General features: G+C 34.3%; 2 protein-coding genes and 1 long non-coding RNA gene across 4 annotated transcripts; all 3 read right to left on the bottom strand.

Annotated features, from left to right (window-relative positions):
* Positions 1-111: 111 nt before the first annotated feature.
* LOC109177310 (3-hydroxybenzoate 6-hydroxylase-like) lies at positions 112-3323 on the bottom strand. 2 transcript variants are annotated; one of them, XM_019326623.1, is made up of 6 exons: positions 3164-3317; positions 2334-2480; positions 1878-1928; positions 1146-1314; positions 764-995; positions 112-649 (listed from the first exon to the last, which is right to left on the bottom strand). In XM_019326623.1, the coding sequence occupies exons 1-6, from the start codon at positions 3253-3255 to the stop codon at positions 126-128; spliced, it is 1215 nt and encodes a 404-aa protein (XP_019182168.1). In that variant the 5' UTR covers positions 3256-3317; the 3' UTR covers positions 112-125. The 2 variants fall into 2 exon arrangements, with proteins under 2 accessions (XP_019182168.1, XP_019182169.1); XM_019326624.1 differs by lacking the exon at positions 2334-2480 and having other exon boundaries at positions 3164-3323.
* Positions 3324-6448: 3125 nt separating this feature from the next.
* Positions 6449-7545, bottom strand: LOC109177318. Its single transcript, XR_002053565.1, has 2 exons — positions 7514-7545; positions 6449-6734 (listed from the first exon to the last, which is right to left on the bottom strand). It is a non-coding gene; the product is annotated as an uncharacterized LOC109177318 (long non-coding RNA).
* A 5790-nt stretch (positions 7546-13335) lies between these two features.
* Positions 13336-15776, bottom strand: LOC109177252 (zeaxanthin epoxidase, chloroplastic-like). The gene is made up of 4 exons (XM_019326567.1): positions 15648-15776; positions 14769-14916; positions 14434-14512; positions 13336-14150 (listed from the first exon to the last, which is right to left on the bottom strand). Exons 1-4 carry the CDS (start codon positions 15737-15739, stop codon positions 13627-13629), a joined length of 843 nt encoding a protein of 280 aa, XP_019182112.1. The 5' UTR covers positions 15740-15776; the 3' UTR covers positions 13336-13626.
* Between the last annotated feature and the right edge of the window lie 2603 nt (positions 15777-18379).

The following is an 18379-nucleotide window of genomic DNA, read 5'->3' as shown; positions in this document are numbered from 1 at the left end:
TCATGATATTAATTTTATAATATTATATGTAGTACATCTAGCCCATCCATTAAGATATAAGCATTAAACGCGCACGAGCTTAACTTATTGATTTAATAGGCTATATTCGGGACAAGATATCCCCATTAGAGCTTACCACAATCAAAATGAACATGGGATACTCTATCCCTAAGCAGAATAGCTAAGGTAAAGCCAGCAACCATCTTTATGAGTGGGGATTTGCTCCCCACAATGATACCAATGAGATAAGTGATAGTGGAAAATCCCAAAACCCGCATTCTCCTTTCCTTCACATATTGATCCAACCCAGCTTCGATTTTTGCAATCTTTTCCTTCTTGTTGTTGCCTTCAATCCCACTCATTGCCATGCCGAGGCATCTCCCCAGCACCACCGCGTCTTCTAGCCCGGAGGCGCCGCCCTGCCCTATGAAAGGGCCCATTATGTGCATTGCGTCCCCCGCAACAGTAACCGTTCCTTTACGCATGGTCCCAAGGAGCAAGTCCCATGGTGCACGATACCTCAAGTGCGCGGCGGACATAGAATCCAGGTTCGACAATTCTATTGTTTCGTGTATGTTTGAAGGGAAGTCTTTTATTAACTCTAGAGCCATCTGTTTGATGTGTTTTGGATCATTTGGGAACTTATCTCCTATCAATCACATTAGATTTTAATCAGAAAAGTGAGACCTGGGATTAATTGTCTATCCAGATTCATTAATGGTCGAGGATTTTAATAACAAGTTAGTTAAGAATTAATTTATACCTGATAATAAGTGCGTTGGAAGGTTCACAAACCAATGGATCAAATGTTGAGTAATTGGAAGCATTCCAACCCCAATTTTTCCTTTTCTAATTCTGCGAAATTCATGTGGCATTGAATGAGCATTTGGGTAGGTTGTTAGGCCCCTAATTACACCAACATCAAATGCCCTTGACGCCTTCAACCCTAGCAACTCTGCCACTTTTGACCTCCCTCCTTCACACCCTATCACAATCTGCCATTTATAAACTTATTAAGCTTTAAATTATAACCAACAAATTTAATTTAAAACATGAACTAAAAAAAATCATAATTTAATGACCTACTTTGACACCAATTGACAAAATCAAATGTTTATCATCGTACTAAAACTATAGCTAAATACCTCTGCATCAATGTAGCTCCCACAAGTGAGCAGAAGGCGTGGCGTTTCAGTAACAGAGTCAAGGTCAATGGAGACAACCTCAGAACCAAGGCGTATAGTCCCAATCGGTAATTCGTCAGCCAACGTTGTGATAAGATCACTCCTTTGCAAGCAACGTGACTCTCCAATCCTATCCATAATCACCACCACATACATACTTAATTTAGTATATAGAGATTGATAAGTGGACTTACAGTAATAATAATAAAAAAAGATATACATATTGATTTTTTTAGGAGGAAAAATAAATAAAAACTATATATAACTTATTTTTCCCTAAATGACTCAAAATATATGTTAATATGTTATGTTAGTAAAAAGTAAAAAAGTTAGAGTATGCATAGTGGATTCTTTTAATAATTTAATACAATATAATAGAAATCAAATTAGTATAATTTTCAAACAATACTTTATAACAACTTATTATGATTAAATTAATTTATTATAAATATTACATTATGATTAAATAAATAACATTGAATGCAAACATGTATATATATTTATTCTTGATCATACATTGAAGATTTTTTTATATTAAAGATATAATATTACATATTCCGTTATTTTTTTCCCCTTTTAAACACCTTAGTGACACTGATTGTTTGAAATTTTTATGTTTACAAATTTAAATAATTCATTCCACTTCCAATTAGAAAACATGAGAATTAAAATATGAATGAATATCAAACTTACACATGTTCTATCTTTCGTTCTTTATTTTCGTCAATCAAGATATCACGTCCCCTGCATTAATAAGAAATAATGTATTAACATAACATTATTTAAAAAAAAAAACGTGAAACAATATCATAAAATTCACACGTATATTTATAGCACAAGTATATAAATTAAAGTAGAAAGAATAGGTTGTATGGTGAACTTATTATCAAAAGTTGATATATACTCCGTATATGATAGCGACAAGACAAGCACCACAAAATTAAATTATTTGGATGGAGTCAAGGGCAGGCAGGTAGTGGGAGTAATTGTTGTATGGACGTACAACGCTACAAACACATTATTATTAATTATGCAATAAATGATTTGACCATATAATAATATATATTCCATATATATATATATATATATATATATATATATATATATATATATCACAAGTTGTTAATCAATAATATAATGACTACTCACCCCTGCAGAAGAACAGCCATGCTTCTTAGCCGGGACCCAACACCAAGTTGATCAAGTGCTCGCCATGCGTTAGGCAACAGCCCAATTCCTCCCCCTTGTGCTCGAAGTGTTTCCGATCTTTCTAACACTATACTTTTCAATCCTTTCCTGTATGATACATCGCAAATACAAGTTCCAATATCAAACAATATGTACAAGACCTTTAAAAAGCTAGAAATAAAGGGTATGATAAATCCTAATTATATATGTACAAATTATTTTATATAGTTGTTAAGATATATGTTGGAGGGAGGCCGGTGAATTAAAGGTCAAGTTCAGTATCCTATCTCTAGAAAAATGTGATGTTAGTCTATTAGGAAATAAAGTTGGAGTTATAGTTTTTGGTGTAGTGATAAGTGCTTGACCTAACAAGTGGTATCATAGTCAGGTCACGGGTTCCCGTCCCAGCAAGAGCAGTTTAGACTGGGTGGTGTTGGGGGGAATTGTTGGGCGGAGGCCGGTAAATGGTCCAAGTCCAGCACCCTAAGCTCTCGAAAATGTGTAGCAGTACAAAGAAATAAAGTTGTACTTTCGCTACAAGCTATAACTTTTGACAAGATGGTAATTAAGCGTTTGATCTTAACAAGTAGTATAAAATTCTAGTCACAGATTGAGTCTTAATAAGAGCAAAAACTGACAGGTACTAGGAGGGGGAATTGTTGGACGGAGGCCAGTGGAGAGTCTATAAGGAAATAATACTAATATTTTAATAACAAAATTTTCATATTTATGGTATTTGTGAGCTTAATAATACAAATATATATAGGTAGGTTGTAAACTTGTAATGGTACCTGTGAAGAGCAAGGGCTGTGGCAAGTCCACAAATGCCACCACCGATTATCACTATCTCATGCTTTTCAGCTGCCGGCGCTGCAAATTCCATCTCTCTCTCTAATCTCCCTGTGTTCTATATTAGTCAAAGTGTTGAATATGGTGGTCTAGGAGTGGCGAGTACATATATTTATACTAGTACTAGTGGGACCATTTTGAGTAGACTTTTCCAACTAAAATAGTAGACTCGTTGATTATTTTGGAGCAAACAAAGCGCTAAGTTGTTTTGGTTCAAGGGTGGTGATCACAACACCAAATTTTTCCACAATGTTGTGAAGCAGAGCCGAAGGAACAACGAGATTCTAAAACTCCGTAACCAGGCTGGCAATTAGGTCGAACAAGGACCAGAACTTGATTCTATGGTAAGAGACTACTTCACAAACATCTTTTCTAGTACTGCTGGGAGTAGCTCTCCTGTCCTAGATTGTATAAATGCTTATGTTACTAATTCCCAAAATATTTTGTTGATGCAAAAATTTTCTTCATCTGAGATTAGGAAGGCTCTGTTTAGCATGCATCCAGACAAGAGTCCGGGATTTGATGGATTTAATTCGGGCTTTTTCCAATCATTTTGGGATATACTGGAGATAGCTTAGTAAATTTTTGCAACGAATTCCTATCCATTGGCAAGCTTCCAAAGGATATCAACACTACTCAAATTGTGTTGATACCGAAAAAGTCCACACCGAAAACTATGGCAGACCTTAGGCCTATTGCCCTGTGTTCCGTTGCCTACAAGATTCTAGCTAAATCTCTGGCAAATAGGCTGAAAGTATTGTTGAATGATCTAGTTTCTGAGATCAGGGGGCTTTCGTTCCTGGGAAATTGATCATAGACAATATAATGCTTGCATTTGAAATGCAACATCATATGAAGAAAAAACACAAGGCAAGAAAGGTTTGTCAACCCTTAAGCTTGACATAAGCAAGGCTTATGATAGATTGAAATTGACTCTGCTGCGTAATATTATGATCAAGATGGGCTTTTGTACCAAGTGGGTTGATCTTATTATGGAATGTGTATCATTCGTAGAGAGGGAACATACAACACATTGTTCAGTAATAACTTCTTGCCAGAATTAAGCAATAACTCTACTTTTCCTCTACCACTTACCTCAGAAATGCTGGAGTTGCCCATGAAGACTTGTTCTCCTCCAGTGACGGGCTCGAACGCCTTGAAAAAGGACTTGTTGTTGCATAAGTGACGAGATGCCCCCGTGTCCACGACCCACTCGTTTGGGTCTCCGACCATGTTAATCTCAGTAATCACCACTGCTACGGCCTCGTCATCCTCCGTGGTTTCTACCACATTTGCTTGATTTTTGGATCCGTCATTCTCTGAATTTTTATTTGTGGACCCTTTGCGATGATAGCACTGTGCAGCTTGGTGTCCCCGTTTCCCACAAACATAACACTCATCGCCCTTGCCCTTTTTCTGAATTTTCCCATTTTTGATGCGATTGTTGTTATTTTTCGCATTCCTTTTTTTATTTTTATTTTGATCACCTTTTTAATGCCTATCATCTTTTCCTGTAGTCTCAACAATGTTAGCCTTTGAATTAAAAGAAAAGGATTCAGATTTTTGTACCGTGCGATTTTCCTCTTCAATGTTGATGCTACTGATAAGTTCTTGAAGGGTGTAGTTGCGTCGCTCGTGTTTCATTTTACTTTTGAAGTCTACCCACGACTCGGGCAACTTATCAACGAGTGCATCGCACAGGAATGCATCGTTGACTTTAGCACCTTCAGTTCGCATATCAGAAACAACCCTCTGGCTATGAAACAACCCTCAAACAAATGATGGTTGTAAATCTATGAGAAGCGAAAAACGCAGAGTATGCCTATATATTTAGGAAAAAAGAAAAATACGAAATAAATTATAATACGAAGGCGAAAGTAGAAAAATATCAAAAAAAACTAATAAAAATTATATGTCAGCAATATTATTACCGGTAACCTGTAGGAAACCTGTAAAAAATTCTAGACGAAAAAAAAAATATGATTTATGGCTCTAAATATCACTTATTAAAGTTCATGGTGCGGTACGAATAATCAGGAATGGTTTATGGTGCGGGATGATACTTTAACCTATTTATTAATTAGTCTGGCCTGATTTACTGCTAGATCAGAGGCACATGCATTATTATTATTATTATTGTTGTTGTTTTTTTTTTTTTTTTTTTGCCATTGAAATATACATGTACATACACTTTTCACGTGTTATATAAGTTGTAATTAGTTTATTTAATTATTTATCATCTATAACCGGACTAATCATCACATTTGAGGCTATTTCTGATTATTAAATACAACCCAAGTATCTATCATAAGTGGAGTACACTCATCAACAAAAAATTCCTATGGATTACAATTGCACCAGATAGATTATTATTATTATTATTATTATTATTATTATTATTATTATTATTATTATTATTATTATTATTATTATTATTGTTATTGTTATTGTTATTGTTATTGTTATTGTTATTGTTATTGTTATTGTTATTGTTATTATTATTATTTAAAAAAATGCTACAATATTGTACGTAAAAATGTTGTGCTAAAAAAAATAAATATGCGCCTTCAATTGTTTATTTAATTTATAAAAATTACAAATACATTAATACTACTACACACTTTTCGCTTTTAAAAATATGACTTTATGTGCGACGACATAATTTTTTTTAATTATCAATATCTCATGAAAACATCCATTCGCGTATTGGCTTGGGGAGAGAAAATGAGCCAATAATTCAATTATCTAATCTAACTTCTAATCTAACTTCTAACTCTATAATAAAGCAAGAAGTTTTGTCAATCATTTTTTCCCGCCCAATGAAAACGATACCGTTTAAGAGAAATGTCGATTTACGCTATAATTAATGATGTTCATATTCAATTACAGCCACTGATTAAATTTAGCCTAATTCATTAATAATTTTTTATATTAAGTTTGTTAGTTCTTTATATTACCTATGCATGTAAACATTGAGAACCACAATAATAAATTTAGAAAACAGAATCGTTGCATACTTTAATTACAAATCTGAAGTATTTGAAATCTAATTGAACACAACCTTTATGAAAGGTCTTTTGGTTTGAAAAATGTAATCATGCCTTTTTATTGTTCCAAAGCTTGCCTCTTCGTTATTCTACAAGAGCCCAGAATAATTCAACCTCTATATAAAGCACTCAAATCAGGTAAAATCTCAGCCTGTTGTGATTGCTTTAAACTTCATTTACTTTTTTTTTTGCATTCGGCCTGTTGGGGAATCATTCACGAGGAAGAAGACAGTTGCTACAAGAATAAGGTGAACCTTTGTATCCTCTTTCAACTTTCTTTTGAAAACAAATAGAATCCTAGAAATATAATGTATACCATAGTTTTTTGCAGTAGGCGCTACTCAAATGGCTCCACTGTACGTTTTAGGAAAACAACTATTTAGTACCTGAAGGCTGAAACTTTGATGCAATCAAGAGCCAAGAATGCTTCTTTCATGACATGGAGGTAATTTTTTTGTATTTGTACCTGCAATATAATACACAGTGGGTTGTTGTTAAAATATAAAGCTTTGAAATCTTTTATTGCGTAGGATTCCTACATTCATGGTAATGTACCCTTTACTAAACTGCTAAAGGGAAGGTGTATGCAATAAGAGATTTTGTGGTTATCATACACTATACTGCCCCTCTGTGAATGATGAACATGATCATCTCTATAGGATGATTGAGGAAGAAGAACAAGATGAGGGGTCTGAGATACATTGCTAGAGTTAAGACAGAAGTTAACAGTAAGTGAAGCTAATGTTTACTTATGATTTGTAGTTTATTCTATTCATAGATGAATCTACTCTTTTTGTGAAAACTGGTGATGTCAAGATATCTTCATCTTATGATGCCACACAGTTGAGGTCAAGATATCTTCATCTTATGATATATTCTTACAACTTAAGTGTGTTTTTCCTTCTCTCTATGTAGTCTTTGTGCTGAGCAGACTCCATTAAGGAGTATCAACTCCTTTTCAAGCTTGACTTATAGTCAAACAGAAATAGATCTTATCTGTGGCAGAATGGTTGTAAGTACCATCTCTGATCTATATGAGTGGAAAGAGGCAACTAGCTAGAGGACATAAATTGTTTCACTAATTTATTTTTTTAGCTGCTTTGTAAAAGAATCTATTTCTATCAGTAATGACATGGAAGGGTATCCTGACTGGTCATATGTCTCTTGCAAGTCAAAAGTATGCAATAAAAAGCTTTCTAGCAGCAGAATTGAAAGCAGTATATCAAAGGGTAAAATTGATTTCACCTTGGAATCATTTAAGCATGAGGAAGAAGAAATGGGATTCTATTGCAAAATCAATATAAAGGTATTGATTTTAAAAAATGAGTTAGAATGTAAAAAAAAAAAGTAAATAGACTTTATATATGAGTGTAATTGTAGCTATGTGATGGATTTACTTAACCATTGCTAAGGATAAAACTATATAACTATTAGAATTCCAATAAGAAATTAAATATTAAATGCTGGCTTCAATTCAAACACAGACTATAAATTGACTACAACTGTGATAATACAAAACTACTGTCATGTGGCTGTTTCACAGAAATATGGGCAAACAATTATCATTTCACTCCCTAATAGAATGCCTTATTGCTTTCTATAGTGCAGGTACCAAAAAATAGATATCAATGAGATATCTGATGGCATTGTACCACTAACACTGTTTAGTGGTATTCCTTTTTTTTTTTTTTTTTTTTTTTTTTTTTTTTTTTTTTTTTTTTCAGGTTTGAAGAAACTCATTGAAGGGTTAAGCTCAACTTCAGGCTTAAACTTCCACAAGTTGAAGCTACTGGCTATAAACACTCAACCCTAATATTCCTAACTTCTGGAACAACATATGGATGTGTAAACCAAATGCAGTAGATAGTGGCTATAGTGTAGAAAATCAGCTATGTAACCTTAGAACTGTACTTTTAGGCATTTATTGTAATATGTCTAGCAATAAAATTATTTAATAGTTGAAATATATTTGACTAAGGTTATTTTAAGCACATTGCAAATAGTGATGCATGGCCCTAACTTGCATATCACAAATTTATTGGTACATAAAAAGCCTAGGACCTATAACAACAGTAAGAAGCAACATACCTCACAGTATTGGTGATCTTTCTTCAGTATAATTGTATTTTAACTCCTTCAAACTCTTTTTCAACCATACCTACATTGCAATTTGCCAAGTCAAAAAGTCTAATATAGTAATGCAATTAAATACCAACATATTAACTACAAAGAAATACATGCAAATACCTTACTGTGCACATCAGCTTACATAATAATTATGAACTTCAACATAATGCTACCTATCAAAACCCCAGATTTCAGACACCTTTCAAGAACTTGAGGACTTTGATGAGTCACCGTACTAGATCTGTAAATGAAAACAAGTATAGTTAGTTAGATTTGAAAAATCGACCGAAAACATGGAAGAACAAACCTAGATTGTGTAAAAAAGGACCCATATATTAATATTAAATAACTATCTACTCAAATAAACATACATTACTTATAGTTACATACCTTAAATGCAATTGTTTTCATTATGAAGGCATTGGATATGAGCCACAATTGAATAGCATTATGCCATTATGAACTCTGTGAAAAATGTATAAATCAAAACTATGAAGGGTCACCAAGTCTCTAATATTATATATTACACCGTGACAAAACAATAAAAAGTGCCATTTAAAGTTTATAAACCAGTGGGATAGTAGGATCGTTCCAGATCCAATAATAGATGGTAGGAACTTAGATGCAAAAGATCGACAAGAAAGTAATATTTTACATCAACTTAAATGTTGGAATACACGAGATAAATAAGAAGATAAATCATCCTACTCCATCTCAGTAGGCAGTACGCATCTTGAGATTCACCCATGACAACTTGAAAACTCATTATGTGGATCAATTAGCTAAACAGCTTGAAACATAGAAGCATGTATATAAACAGCTATGATGTCAAGAATCAATTAATATGAACACAGATACTCAGTAATACAATTTCAGGCTGTGGATCACATATCGGTGAAAGTCTGCTAGGAGCAATTCTATGTTTTGGCTTACAAAAGTTGTTTTTGTATCCAATCGTAGTTTAAAACGGCGATAACAACAAATATACCTTAAAATTCATAGAGAAAAATCTTCTGCATGAGCTATCCATTAGGTCAAAGATATGAGTAAGGGGAGTTCAAGGATGACTTTGGAGCAATTTTGGACAAGTTCGGGACCCAGAGGACTCGACGCGTCGAAAATTTCCAGAATGTTTTATGATCGAGTCCAGCAGGTCTCGACGCGTCGAGCGAAACACGAAGTCGCCAGCTTAATTACAAAAGGGTGTTGGCTTCAGCATCTTCAACTTCCAATTCAATTTCAATTTCCCAATTCAATTTCAATTTCCAAAGCTTTATTTAAGTTTCCAAAATCAAAAATTAGAAAATATTCCAATTAAGTGGGACGGCAATTTCTTATTTAATTTAGGAATATTTCAATTCCGTTTCAGCTTTATACCTACTATAAAATCCCACCTTCCTCAACCCTAATGAAATAGGGAGAGGGAGAGATTTTTAGAGTTCTTTGTAGACAAGAAAGAGAGAAATCAAGAGCCTCAAGTTGTCTTTGGAAGCAAGGAGGAAGCCAAGGAGATTTGGGAGAATCGCTTGGTCAATTCTTGTACTCTTTTGATGATTTGTAATTCTTTATTTATATTTGCTATGTATAATTTAGCCATGCTTGGCTAAATTCCTTAGGGATTTTTGGGTGAATTTGTTTATGAACCTATGTGCCTAGTTCGTTAATTTCTTAATATATTTATGTTTGGTTTTATGATTTGTGTTGCAATCTTGTTTTTAACCTGTTGTTGTTGGTAATTAAAGGCCTAAATTACTAGCTTCATAGTCATATTTGTGTCACCAATGGGAATTGGGGCATAAATTAGGACACACACGATTGCACCTAATGGTTGGACCTTGGGAAAGGGGAACCTATTAGGGGAAGTTTATTCTAGATTGTTGCTCATCGGGAGATGGTAGTAATTATGAATAATTGAATGCTGATCTTCGATCTTATCGGGTGTTTAAGCCACGGGAGTGGAAATTCACTAGGAATAGAGATTACGGGAGTAATTCGATTCCACTTTGCATTCCTACACAGATCTTAATTCCAAACAAAATATTACAAACGTTAATTGGCACTAGGTGATTAAACATTGTGATCCCAAGAATCCTGTTTTGCTCTATTGTCTACAAAACCTTATTACTTATTTTATTCTGCTTGTTATTTTATGCAACCAACCAACCTTCAAGTTTCGACCAGACTAGTTCTAATGAGTAAGCGAGTAACTAGTGATTAGTACCCCATCTCCCTGTGGTTCGACTACCTGAATACTCCGGGTATCATTTGTTTGCCCAAAAATACCACAATCAAATTGGCGCCGTTGCCGGGGAGGTGGCGTTACGTACTGACATTAGTGAAAGTCTTACTTTAGGAGTCTAGTCCATTTATTTATTTTATTTTATTTTATTTGCTAACCCATAACAAGTTCCTTGTTCTTGAGTGTGATTTTGCTTTGAATCTAAGAACTTGACTTTGTATGCGTACACGATCTTTTGGGAAAGAAGGATTATTACCTTTGAATCTTGAGATTGAGAAAAGAGCCAAGTTTCTTAGAAAACAAACTAGGATGGCACAGGTACAAGAAAACCAAGTTGAAGGGAGATCAATGTCTGACTACCTTGCTCCGGATGTTGAGGAGCATGGTAGCATCAATATTCCAAATGTGGAGGCCAATAACTTTGCGATCAATCCGGCCATACTCAGCATGGCTGCGACGGATCGATTTGGAGGGATGCCCACGGAAGATCCCAATGCTCACACCACCAAGTTCCTACGACTTTGTGGCACTTTCAAGATGAATGGAGTCACTCAAGATGCTGTCAGACTGAGGCTTTTCCCCTTTACACTGAAGGACAGGGCTGAAGATTGGTTATCCTCACATCCAGATAACCATTTTGGCACTTGAGAAAAATTACATGGAGAATTTTTGAAGAAGTTCTATCCTATCTCCAAAACTCAAAGGATGAGAAGGGCAATTCAAAACTTTAAGCAACTGGCAACTGAGTCCCTCACTGAGTCTTGGGAGAGATTTAAGGAATTGAAGAGGCAATGTCCACACCATGGATTTCAAAGTTGGGATTTGATGATGTCTTTCTATGAAGGATTGCTTGATAATTCTAGGATTTTGGTGGATGCTTCTTCGGGTGGTTCGTTCACGATTCTAGAGCCAACACAAGCTGAGGAACTATTGGAGAAAATTGCTATGAATGGATCTACTTGGTACACGGAGAAGTCTCCACAAAAGCTTGTAGGAGGAATTCATGATGCGGGGCAATTAACCGATTTGTCAACAAAGTTGGATAATGTGGTTTCCATGGTTCAAAAACTTGCCCAAATCACCATCTAAAACCACAATGCGAGTCATGTTTCTAACCCTCCTACTCTTGGTCGAGTTTTGATGTGTGAACTTTGTGGTGGCGGACATAAGTCAGGGGATTGTCTCGAGGAGTTAAATTCCCAAACCTCTATGGAGCAAGTTAATATGGTGGGATATAATAGGCCTCATCAACAATCTTTCCAACCTCAAGGGACCTACCATCCTAATAATTCAAGGAACCATCCCGGTTTTTCATGGAGCAACCCAATGGGAGCTGCCAACCCTCAACACTTTGTTAATAGAGGTCCTCTGGGTTTTCAAGGTACTCAAGTTCAATCTAAATTTTCCGTTTCAGAGGCCCCACCACAATCGAATACGGAAGTATTGTTGGAAAAATTGATAAAAGGTCAGTTAGAGATTACAGAAATGATGGATAAGATGGATGCTCGCCAAAATATGGTTGAAAAGCAATTAGCAAATCAACCTTCTATATCAAGTACTAAAGTCACAGGGAAGTTGCCAGCTATGCCTGAAAATCCAAGGGAGCATGTAAATGCAATTGTTACAAGGAGTGGCAAAGTACTTGAAGAGCCACCTCTTCTAATCACAGCATCAATTCCTAAAAAGATAGTTGAGGAGAAGATTGAAGAGATAATTGATGGTATAGAAGATGAGCCAATTGTTGTGCAAAATAATCCACGAGTTCAAAAAGAAGTAGAGAAGCCCGTGAGAAGGTATGTACCCCCATTGCCTTTTCCTCAAAAATTTGAAACAACAAATGAAAGTAGGTGGAAAAAGTTTTTGGAGATTGTTGAGAGTTTGAAAGTTTCAGTTCCCTTACTTGATTTGCTTTCACAAGTTCCCTCTTATGGAAAATTTTTGAAAGAAATTCTAGCTAAGAAAAAGAAATATGGGGAACGAGAGATGGTAGCTGTGGCACAAGAGTATCGAGCGTTGACCCCGGGAATTGGGAGGAATATACCTAAGCATAGAGATCCGGGAAAGTTCACAATTCCTTGTGTGATTGGAGGCCGACCTTTAAAGGGATCCCTTTACGATTTAAGAGCCAGTGTGAGTGTTATGCCTCTTACTCTTTGTCAAGGGTTAGGGTTGGGAGAACCAAAACCAATCCAATTCACTTTAGAAATGACGGATAGATCCATCGTAAAGCCTATTGGAATTCTTGAAGATGTCCCAGTTCGTGTGGACAAGTATTTTGTGCCTTGTGGGGCGTTGGCGTTGTCATCGCCTTGTTGTCGTAGTGGAAGTGGGCGATTGAAACGACGAAGTAGCAGCCTCCACCGTTGATGACGATGTGGGGACAACTGGATGGTGAGAAGCTCGCTGGTCACTAGGTGATTGCCCTCATCATTACCAGGAATTAGGGGGAAACATATTGTAATTTTATGAAAAAGATAAATTGAAAATTTAAATTACATTGGTTAGTAGGCATGGATAGAATATATGAGAATTAAAAGGGATGAAGTGAAAAAAAGACTAAAATACCCTTATATAATAATATAATAATAATATAATAATAATAAGGGTAAATTAGTAATTCACCATAGAATTACAATTCAATGGTAGGAAGGAATCGCAATTCCATTATTATTGATATGAGAAAGCGGGCAGTACAAAACTATAATGCTACAATACACAATCTAATAACCAATAAAACATGCTTGAAACACAACATAACACAACTAGTTAATCAACTCAAAATATAGAAACTAAGCCACCTCCCAGGATTGATGTAGAATCCTTTAACAAGACACCTACCCAGAATTTGATCGAAACTTAATACATGTCATGGTATTAATTTTATAAAATTATAATGTAGTACTCCTAACCCATCCATTAAAATATACACATTACGCCCACACGAACTTAACTTACTAATTTAGTATATAGTATTTGAGGCAAGATATACCTATTAGAGTCGACCACAATCAAAATGAATATGGGCTGCTCTGTCCCTAAACAGAATAGCCAAGGCAAAGCCAGCAACCATCTTTACTAGTGGGGATGTGCTCCCCACAATGATACCAATGAGATAAGTGAGAGTGGACAATCCCAAAACTCGCATTCTCCTTTCTTTCACATATTGATCCAATCCGGCTTCAATTTTTGCAATCTTTTCCTTCTTGCTGTTGCCTTCAATCCCACTCATTGCCATGCTGAGGCATCTCCCCAGCACCACCGCATCTTCTAGCCCGGAGGCGCCACCCTGCCCTACAAAAGGGCCCATCACATGCATTGCGTCCCCCGCAACAGTAACCGTCCCTTTACGCATGGTCCCAAGGACCAAGTCCCAGGGTGCACGATACCTCAAGTGCGTGGCAGACAGAGAATCTAAGTCCGACAATTCTATTATTTCTTGTATGTTTGAAGGGAAGTCCTTTATTAACTCTAAGGTCATCTGTTTGATGTATTTTGGATCATGTGGGAACTTATCACCTGTCAATCATATTATGTTATAATCAGAAAAGTGAGGTTTGATATGATTAGTCTGTCTGAATTTATCAATTGGTTTAGTGTTTTAATAAAAGTAACACAAGTCAATTTTATAATTATTAATTTTTTTTTGATTTCTCAAGATAAAAGGTGTGAATGTATCTATATTTTCTTACAGAGGGGATGTGTTCTCACATATATGAACCCTGCCCTATATATATATTTTTGATGGAATAAAATTGAAATTAACGTGTGAAAGTAACAAATTAGTGAAGAATTAATTTACCTGATAATAAGTGCGTTGGAAGGGCCACAAACCAATGGATCAAGTGTTGAGTAATTGGAAGCATTCCAACCCCAATATCCTTTTAATTCTACTACAGTTTAATTCGACAACCATAATTCACGTAGCAGTATAGACCACACTATAACAATTGGGCACTGGCGCACTGCAGGTAGTGGGAGTAATTGTTGTATATATGGACGTACAACGCTACATACACATTATTATAAATTATGCAATAAATGATTTGACCATATAATATATATATATATATATATATATATATATATATATATATATATATATATCGCAAGTTGTTAATCAATAATAATCACTCACCCCTGCAGAAGAACAGCCATGCTTCTTAGCCGGGACCCAACACCAAGTTGATCAAGTGCTCGCCATGCGTTGGGCAACAGCCCAATTCCTCCTCCATATGCTCGAAGTGTTTCGGATCTTTCTAACACTATACTTTTCAATCCTTTCCTGTATATATCATACAACCCAAATACAAGTTCCAATATGAAACAAAATGTGCATGCAAGACCTTTGAAAAGAAATTAAGGGTATGATAATCCTAATTATGTACAAATTATTTTGTATAGTTGTTATGATATATGTAGGATGGAGGTCAATGTGAAAGGTCAAGTCCAGCATCTTATCTATCGAAAATGTTATGTCGGTCTATAAGAAAATAAGGTTGCGAGTTATAGTTTTTGTTGTAATGATAAGCGCTTGATCTAACAAGTGCTATCAGAGTTAGGTCACAGATTCGAGTACCAGTAAGAGTAGTTTAGACTGGCTAGTGTTGGAGATGGATTGTTGGGCGGAGGGTGGTAAGGGCCAAGTCCAACACCATATATGTGGCTAAGTGGATTGTTGGGTTTGGAGGCCAGTAAAGAGTAAGTCCAGCACCTTGGTTCTAAAAAATGTGTAGCAGTATAATGAAATAAAATCGCACCTTCACTATAAACTATAACTTTTGACAAAATGATAATTAAACATTTGACCTGACAAGTAGTACCAAATCCAGATCACGGATTTGAGTCCGAATAAGATAAAAACAATTGACAAGTGTTAGGAGCGAGAATTGTTGGGGGCGGAGGAAGGGTCTTTAATAATACAAATATATATATATATATATATATATATATATATATATATATATATATATATATATATATATATATATATATATAGGTAGGTTGTAATGGTACCTGTGAGGAGCAAGGGCTGTGGCAAGTCCACAAATGCCACCGCCGATTATCACTATCTCATGCTTTTCACTTGCCGCCGATGCAAATTCCATCTCTCTCTCACTCTCTCTGTGTTCTATATTAGTCAAAGTGTTGATCGAGTATGGTGGTTTAGGAGTGGCGAGTACATATATATATGCGAGTTCAGGTGCGGCGGTGCGGCATCACCAATAGTTCAACAAATATACACTATTAACGTTAGGAAAATACACAACAAAAAAATAGAGGAAAATTAGGTACCCATCACCAAACACACACCATTAGGTGTGAGTAAAAACACCATACAGTGTTGGGAAATACCCCATTGGAGTGGTGAGTTATATGGTGTAATTTTTTTGGGTCTATTGTGTATTTTGTGATGTTTTATTGCATTTCATTGTGGTGTGTTTTTCATACACTGTTGGTGCATATTGTTAACACTGTTGGTGTATTCTGGAATTTCGCCGCACCGCCGCACGGGAAGACCCCGCCGCATTTGAACTTTATTCATATATATATATATATATATATATATATATATATATATATATATATATATATATATATATATATATATATATATAATTTTTTGACTCGATTTCAGAAAAAGAAAAAAAAAAAAGAGAGTAAATAAAAAGCGAGGTGAAGTGATACAAAAATAACTCTGTTCGGTTTTTTAGTCGATCTATAAGAGGAGAGCATATGAAAAACGTAACCGATTCTTTCCTTTCTTTGGGCCCCTAAACGTCTGCTGGGAGTTTCGGGTTTAATACCGATATTTTTGCAACAAATCCAATAAATCTAAGTGTAGTGCTTGGTGTATTGATCTTTTTTGGAAAGGAAGTATGTGCGAGTTGTTTATTTCAAGAATAGGCTGGACCAACCAGCTGTATCCTTTAGTTTTCCTTAGAACTAGGAGAGAGGGGTGCATGATCTCGCGAATTACTTCTGAATCAATTAAGAAATTCACTGTAAGAACCATAGCATTTCGTGATTTATTGGTAAATCTACTTCGATTCTCTCTCAACCAATAATGCGAGACTATTAACATGGTTAAAGCAAATCGTTTGAAGTCATGATATATATATATATATATATATATATATATATATATATATATATATATATATATATATATATATATATATATATATATATATACCTATACTATATATAAAAATAAAATCATGAAATTTTAACTTCCCGTCCAATTCCTAAAAAATCTCTCTTCCTAATAAAATATATTGATTTCTACTTTCACATTCGTACAATAATTCTGCGTTAAAATTCTATTCTAATATAATAAAATAGTGTAATACAATCTATACTTCTATACTATATATAAAAACAAAATCCTGAAATTTTAACTTCCCCCCAATTCCTAAAAAATCTCTCTTCCTATAAAATATATTGATTTCTACTTTCCCATTCGTACAATAATTCTGCGTTAAAATTCTATTCTAATATTATAAAATAGTGTAATACAATCTATACTATATATAAATATAAAATCCTGAAATTTTAACTTCCGGCCCAATTCCTAAAATATCTCTCTTCATAATAAAATATATTGATTTCTACTTTCACATTCGTACAATAATTCTGCGTCAAAATTCTATTCTAATATTACAAAATAGTGTAATACAATCTATACTATATATAAAAACAAAATCCTGAAATTTTAACTTCCCGCCCAATTCCTAAAAAATCTCTCTTCCTAATAAAATATATTGATTTCTACTTTCACATTCGTACAATAATTCTGCGTTAAAATTCTATTCTAATATTATAAAATAGTGTAATACAATCTATATACTATATATACAAACAAAATCCTGAAATTTTAACTTTCCGCTCCATTCCTAAAAAATCTCTCTTCCTATAAAATATATTGATTTCTACTTTGCCATTCGTACAATAATTTTGCGTTAAAATTCTATTCTAATATTATAAAATAGTGTAATACAATCTATACTATATATAAATACAAAATCCTGAAATTTTAACTTCCCGCCCAATTCCTAAAAAATCTCTCTTCCAAATAAAATATAGTGATTTCTACTTTCCCATTCGTACAATAATTCTGCGTTAAAATTCTTTTCTAATATTATAAAATAGTTTAATACAATCTAATACTATATATAAAAACAAAATCCTGAAATTTTAACTTCCCGCCCCATTCCTAAAAAATCTCTCTTCCTAATAAAATACATTGATTTCTACTTTCCCATTCGTACAATAATTCTGCGTCAAAATTCTATTCTAATATTATAAAATAGTGTAATACAATCTATTCTATATATATAAACAAAATCCTGAAATTTTAACTTCCCGCCCAATTCCTAAAAAATCTCTCTTCCTAATAAAATATATTGATTTCTACTTTCCTATTCGTACAATAATTCTGCGTTAAAATTCTATTCTAATATTATAAAATAGTGTAATACAATCTATTCTATATATAAAAACAAAATCCTGAAATTTTAACTTCCCGCCCAATTCCTAAAAAATCTCTCTTCCTAATAAAATATATTGATTTCTACTTTCCTATTCGTACAATAATTCTGCGTTAAAATTCTATTCTAATATTATAAAATAGTGTAATACAATCTATACTATATATAAAAACAAAATCCTGAAATTTTAACTTCCCGTCCAATTCCTAAAAAATCTCTCTTCCTAATAAAATATATTGATTTCTACTTTGCTATTCG

This window comes from Ipomoea nil, unplaced genomic scaffold (genome assembly GCF_001879475.1).
Source record: "Ipomoea nil cultivar Tokyo-kokei standard unplaced genomic scaffold, Asagao_1.1 scaffold0804, whole genome shotgun sequence".
NCBI classification, from domain to species: Eukaryota; Viridiplantae; Streptophyta; class Magnoliopsida; order Solanales; family Convolvulaceae; genus Ipomoea; species Ipomoea nil.
Note: the sequence above shows the minus strand (reverse complement) of the source record. Positions and strands in the feature narration are given on the sequence as shown.

What these genes read in the sequence shown, in the direction of transcription:
- LOC109177252 (XM_019326567.1), bottom strand. Translation starts at nt 15,739, where the DNA reads ATGGAATTTGCATCGGCGGCAAGTGAAAAGCATGAGATAGTGATAATC. An exon ending in ACAGCCCTTGCTCCTCACAG is followed by an intron (nt 14,917 to 15,647) that starts GTACCATTACAA and finishes TGATATATACAG; the next exon opens with GAAAGGATTGAAAAGTATAG. An exon ending in TGGCTGTTCTTCTGCAGGGG is followed by an intron (nt 14,513 to 14,768) that starts TGAGTGATTATT and finishes TAGAATTAAAAG; the next exon opens with GATATTGGGGTTGGAATGCT.
- LOC109177310 (XM_019326623.1), bottom strand. Translation starts at nt 3,255, where the DNA reads ATGGAATTTGCAGCGCCGGCAGCTGAAAAGCATGAGATAGTGATAATC. An exon ending in ATGGCTGTTCTTCTGCAGGG is followed by an intron (nt 1,929 to 2,333) that starts GTGAGTAGTCAT and finishes TTATTAATGCAG; the next exon opens with GGGACGTGATATCTTGATTG. An exon ending in GAACGAAAGATAGAACATGT is followed by an intron (nt 1,315 to 1,877) that starts GTAAGTTTGATA and finishes GATTATGGATAG; the next exon opens with GATTGGAGAGTCACGTTGCT.